This window comes from Cornus florida, unplaced genomic scaffold, assembly GCF_030987335.1.
Source record: "Cornus florida cultivar Cherokee Brave unplaced genomic scaffold, ASM3098733v1 CherokeeBrave_3.0.0_Hap2_Chr07, whole genome shotgun sequence".
NCBI classification, from domain to species: Eukaryota; Viridiplantae; Streptophyta; class Magnoliopsida; order Cornales; family Cornaceae; genus Cornus; species Cornus florida.
The window spans coordinates 21,559,628-21,565,710 of NW_026775577.1; the positions used below are offsets into that span (position 1 = coordinate 21,559,628).

A 6,083-nucleotide genomic window follows, 5' to 3' on the forward strand; every position below is an offset into this window, starting at 1 on the left:
TCCACACTTCCCTAGTCAAGTATTCTCCTCCCGACATGCAGACTCTAAATGCCAGGGCCCAGATCTACATTCGGCTTGAGGAGAATATAGCCCACCGAGCGCAGCACGCTACCCTCGTGACAGTGAAAAACAAGCCTCGAGAAAGAATCCCAACTCCAAAGATTCAAAAAAGCCAACGTTCCTCAACGCCAGTCACCCAGGCACCTAAAAAAAGGTAAAAGGTAGAGGAAGGATTTACACCTCTCCGAACTACCTTGGCTCGGCTCTTCCAAGAGAATAACACAAAGTTCACAACTCCGCAGCCAATAAAGCAACCCCTGGACCAAAGGGACAAAAGCAAGCATTGTGCTCATCATCGAGATTATGGGCATTCAACCAACGATTGCCGATCCCTCAGGCGACATGTAGAGAATATGATCGCCAGAGGTGAGTTGACAGATTACCTCATGACAAAGGAGCATGCAAAGCCCCGCAGGTCTATCCCCACAAGGTAGAAGGTACGCAAGTAAAAGTCAGCCATGCAATACATGGCAGGTCTGAAGATGATCAAGAGGAGGTGTACAGATCTAGATTGAGGGCGACCCACAAGCTCAGGAAGATATCCTCGGTCAATACTATCAATTCTGGTAGCATTAGTATTGGATTTGGAGATGGCGACCTATCCAGAGTGCAACTCCCCCACGAGGATCCATTGGTCATCAATCTTTTAGTGGCCAATTGTATGATCAGGAGGGTTTTGGTAGATCCAGGAAGTAGCGCTAACATAATCACAAAGACAGTCTTTGATCAGTTAGAGATCTCATCATCATCTATTCGACCTACCTCCAGCCCGTTGATGGGATTCGATGGCACACGAGTAGATCCCCTTGGAGTAATAGACTTGTCCGTAATCGCGGCAAAGAGGACTTTGAAGGAGAACTTTGTTTTAACAGAGATCCATCATTCTTACAATCTCATCATGGGAAGAGGCTGGATACATCGGATGAGAAGAGTTTCGTCCACCCTCCACTAGGTGATGCGGTGCTTATCTCCGGACGGGAAAGAAGTAATTAATCTGTGGGGCGATCAAGTCGCAGCGAATGAATGCTATATGCTGACACAGGTTGAGGTGAAGAGGATGTCGACTCAACAACAACCAGGTGAGGCTTCCAAAACTGGACCCAAATAGCAATTACAGAGCCCTCTGCCCAAGTATCTTAAGGGAAAGGAGGAAGAAGAAATTGCGAAGCCCACCGAGGAGACCCTCGAAGCCGTGGAAGTTATCTTTGGCGACCCTCAGAAGGTTACTTATCTAGGCTCTTCTTCCACGTCCGAAGAAAATGAGGCATTAATTGATGTTATCCGGAGCAATGCAGATGCCTTTGCATGGGATCACTCGGACACGGTAGGGATCGATCCCACAGTTTCCTGCCATAGCCTGAAGGTGGATCCGGAGTTCAAACCAGTCAAGCAGAAACACCGAAGGTTTGCCCCTGAACGCAATCACATTATAGCTGAAGAAGTAAACAAATTGTTCTAAGCAGGTTTCATTCGAGAAGTACAATATCCGCAGTGGTTGTCGAACGTGGTAGTTATACAAAAGAAGAATGGAAAGTGGAGGGTTTGTGTAGATTATACCAACCTCAACAAAGCCTGCCCTAAAGATAGCTACCCTCGGCCCAAGATAGACCAGATGGTTGATACTACCACCGGCTACGAGAGGTTGACATTCCTAAATGCATACTCGGGATACAATCAGATTCCTATGGACCCCGAAGATGAAGAAAAAACGGCTTTTATTATAAAAAAGGGGACTTATTGTTACAGGGTCATGCCCTTCGGACTGAAAAATGCTGGAGCTACTTATCAACGCCTTGTCAACAAGATATTCGATAATCTGCTGGGAAAGACAGTTGAAGCATATATAAATGACATGGTGGTTAAAAGTGTGAAGAAAGAAGATCATCTGAAGCATCTTCAGGAAGTTTTCAATACTTTGAAGAAGTACAACATGAAGTTGAATCCATCCAAGTGCTTCTTCGCGGTATTATCAGGTCAATTCCTCGGCCACATAGTGAATAAAAGAGGGATAGAGGTAAGTCCGGCTCAGGCTAAGGCCCTCTTCCAGAATCAAGAACTAAAAAATCGCAGGGAGGTGCAAGTTCTTACTGGTCGGATCGCAGCACTCAGCCGGTTTATATCCCGATTGTCAGATAAGTGCAAACCATTCTTCGATGCTATACGATCCAAGAATAAAGATATATGGGGACCTCAGCAGCAGGAGGCCCTTAGTCGGTTGAAAGGTTACATGGCTAAACCACCGATTCTATCGGCTCCAAAACCTGGGGAGGTTCTTATTATGTATTTGGCAGTTTCTAATACATCGACAAGTGCATCATTGATTAGAAAGGAAGGAAAGAGGCAATATCCAGTCTTCTACACAAGTAAGACCATGACAGATGTGGAGACGCGATATAGTAAAGCAGAAAAAGTCATCTTAGCTTTGATCTACGCCAAGAAGAAGCTTCGGCATTATTTTGAATTTCATAGCATTGTGATACTCACCAACTATCCTATACAGGGTATACTCTCTAAGCCTGATTTATCGGGGAGAATTACCAAGTGGGCTATCGAGCTTAGTTCCTTCGACATAACTTATGAGCCAAAGGTGTCGCATAAAGGACAAGCCGTAGCGGACTTCCTTCTCGAGTATGAAGATACTCCCGAAGAGCTGGCACACCCTGAGCCACAATGGGAGCTTCGAGTCGATGGTTCCTCGAATCAAGCAAGTGCAGGAGTAGGCATTGTAATATCAACACCCGAAAGCACCAAGCTGCAGCAATCTATATGTTTGAAGTTCCCAGCTACGAACAATGAGGCCGAATACGAGGCATTACTTACTGGTCTTCGGTTGGCTAGCAGTCTCCAGGTACGTTGCTTAAAGGTTTTTAGTGACTCACAAATTGTTATAAATCAAGTGACAGGTCAGTACCATTCCAAAGAGGAAAGAATGAAAGCATATAAAGAAGCTGTAGAGAACGTTGCACAGGGATTCGATCAGATCGAATTCTATCAGGTACCTCGTGTTGAGAATGCCGAAACAGATCAATTAGCCACATCAGCATCATCTTCAAATGAGGATCTGATTCGGATTGTGCCGATTAACGTTCTGGACGAGCCCAGCATTAATCCTCCGCAGAAAGTAATGGTGGTTCTAGTTATTCCTCGACAACCATGCTGGATTGATCCATTGGAAGCTTACCTCAAGCATGGGGTTCTTCCAGACCAAAAGTCCGAAGCACGGAAGCTCCGTATCACCGCAGCTAAATACACCATCATTAACAATCAGTTATACCGAAAGTCATTTTCAGGTCCTTACCTGAAATGTTTAAGCCCTACTGAGGCTCTTGTGGTGTTGAGACAAATCCATGACGGAGATTGTGGTAACCACTCTGGGGGCAGATCCCTCGCGCATAAAGTTCTGACTCAAGGTTACTTCTGGTCGTACTTGTCCCGGAATACAGAAGAGTATACACGGAGGTGTGACAAATGTCAACGTCACGGTCCCATGAAGCATCAACCTGTCGAAGATTTGCACGCAATGGCAAATCCATGGCCATTCGCACAATGGGGGATTGATATGGTGGGCCCGTTACCCAAGACTGTAGAACAAAAGGAGTACGTGCTACTAGATACAGATTATTTCACTAAATGGGTAGAAGCCGAGGCCTACTCAAGTGTGACCCATGAGAAGGTAAAAAGTTTCCTTTAAAACAACATTATTTGCCAGCTTGGGGTCCCAAAAGTCATTATGATGGACAATAGTAAGAACCTCGATAATAGAAGTACAAGAAAATTCTTTGCTAAGCATGGAATTATACAAAAGTTAGCTGCGGTTAGTCATTCACAAGGGAATGGACAGGCTGAAATAACTAATCGGATAATCTTCAGTTGTTTAAAGAAGAAATTGGAGAAATTCAAAACGAAATGGTACGAGAATCTCCCTCAGGTACTTTGGGCGTACCGAACCACACCACGGCGGCCTATGGGAGAGAGTCCCTTTGCCATGGCTTATGGATCTGAAGCTGTGATCCCAACCGAAGCGGCAGTTCCAACCCTTCGGACATTCTTATTGCTTGAAGGAAACAATAGTCAGCAGCTCGAACATAGTCTCGATCTCCTGGACGAAAAAAGGGATGCAGCAGCAATTAGGTTTGCTTCATATCAGCAACAGCTATGCAACAGTTATAACAAATGCGTCAGATTCAGGAGCTTTGTGGTAGGCGATTGGGTTTTGAAGCAAGAGACAGCTCATGTAAAGAAACTGGAACCTAATTAGACCGGACCCTACTGGGTTACCGAAGTAGTGGAGAAAGGAGCATATTGTTTGGCCGAAACTGACGGACGTCCCATTGCGCGTCCTTGGAACGCAATACACCTTAAAAGTACAATTCTACTCTATTTATTTCTTTCCATAAAAATAGGGGCCATACTACTCTATGATTTTGCAACTTTTATGCATGCGTCGCATTATGCAATTTTTATGTAGAAATATTTTCATACTACTCTATGATTATGCAATTTTTATGCATGCCAAGTCGCACTATGCAATTTTTATGCAAAGCAATGTTAGAAGCAAGCTGTTAAAAAAGCATTCGTCACAATGATTTTTAAGAAGAAAAAAAAAACATAAGTTATGGCCTATGTTTAAAACTTTCTATCTCACATCGACAAAAAAGTATGTTATACATTCTGTTATATATGGGAATATTCAAATAGTTAATTGCGGTGTAAGGAGGGCCCACTGGTATTTAAGGCTGTCAAACTCAATACCAGAGGCATTCCTTACACTGACCTTTTTGATAAAATTTAGTCTATGTCCCACATCGGATAGAAATAGAAAAGAAATGCGATTAATATATGCGTAGTCCACTACATTTGGTTGCCAAGAAGGGAGTATTAATGGAGGAGGAAAGTCTTCAAAGTCAACAAATAGGAAACTTCACAGCCACTGTTACTCGCTTTCTTGGCCTCTTATCATTTTTGAATCCTCGGCCTCATGATAAGTTGTTTGAGAAAAAATATAAACAAACCTCCCCTCAGGCTCAGTGCCGGAGAGTAATTCATTCGCCTCGGACCCTAAGTGTCCGGCTCGGCAAAAATCTCGCCTCGGACCCTAAACGTCCTGCTCGGCAAAACCTCCCCTCAGGCTCAACGCCGGGGAGTAATCTACTCGCATCGGACCCTAAGTGTCCAGTTCGGCAAACAAACCTCCCCTCAGGCTCAGCGCCGGGGAGTAATTCATTCGCCTCGGACCCTAAGTGTATGGCTCGGCAAAAATCTCGCCTCGGACCCTAAGCGTCCGGCTAGGCAAAACCTCCCCTCAGGCTCAGCGCTGGGGAGTAATTTATTCGCCTCGGACCCTAAGTGTCCGGCTCGGCAAACAAACCTCCCCTCAGGCTCAGCACAAGGGAGTAATTTATTCACCTCGGACACTAAGTGTCCGGGGAATAATTTATTCGCCTCGGACCCCTAGTATCCGGCTCGGCAAACCTTACTCTTACGCTTATATTCATTGATTCTAAGTTCGGTAATATAAGTCACGAGATTGTCCTACATAAAAAAACTACAAGAAGAAACAAGTATAAATATACTTACTTCACACAAATCCATTTCAAGAAGGATTCCCTTAGCAGTTAAATCACCAAAGAAAAAAAAAAAAATAATCCTCTATTATCAGATAAGCCATTAGAGGAGATCTCTTCTTCACATCTTATTTATCTTGCTTCGGAATAGAACAGATAAGGAACTCTCAGGCAGGGTACTTTCCTTAAAAATAATCTCATTTATGTGCAATATTAAAAGCATACTCAATCGAAGCAGAATAAAAATGATACAGCTTAAGAAATATGGATATATCATTCATTCTCAATGTTGTTTCATTACAAAAAAAAAAATAAAATTATTCGATCCTACTTCTTCTTCGGATCAAACGGGGTAGATTCAAAAGCATCTACCACAACTGGACTTACAGGTGGAGGATTTGATGGGCCAGTTGCAAGAATAGAGACACTTGGAGCTGAAGGGACCTCAGGATGAGCTTT

The 6,083-nt window shown here is 43.8% G+C and overlaps 1 protein-coding gene across 1 annotated transcript; it reads left to right on the forward strand.

Moving 5' to 3' along the window:
• The first annotated feature begins 1,015 nt into the window (after nt 1-1,015).
• Nucleotides 1,016-3,751, forward strand: LOC132316401 (uncharacterized). Its single transcript, XM_059814882.1, has 3 exons — nt 1,016-1,108; nt 1,202-1,464; nt 1,807-3,751. The coding sequence occupies exons 1-3, from the start codon at nt 1,016-1,018 to the stop codon at nt 3,749-3,751; spliced, it is 2,301 nt and encodes a 766-aa protein (XP_059670865.1).
• The last annotated feature ends 2,332 nt before the right edge of the window (nt 3,752-6,083 follow it).

What these genes read in the sequence shown, in the direction of transcription:
- LOC132316401 (XM_059814882.1), top strand. Translation starts at nt 1,016, where the DNA reads ATGCGGTGCTTATCTCCGGACGGGAAAGAAGTAATTAATCTGTGGGGC. An exon ending in ATATGCTGACACAGGTTGAG is followed by an intron (nt 1,109 to 1,201) that starts GTGAAGAGGATG and finishes AAGTATCTTAAG; the next exon opens with GGAAAGGAGGAAGAAGAAAT. An exon ending in GTCAAGCAGAAACACCGAAG is followed by an intron (nt 1,465 to 1,806) that starts GTTTGCCCCTGA and finishes TTATTGTTACAG; the next exon opens with GGTCATGCCCTTCGGACTGA.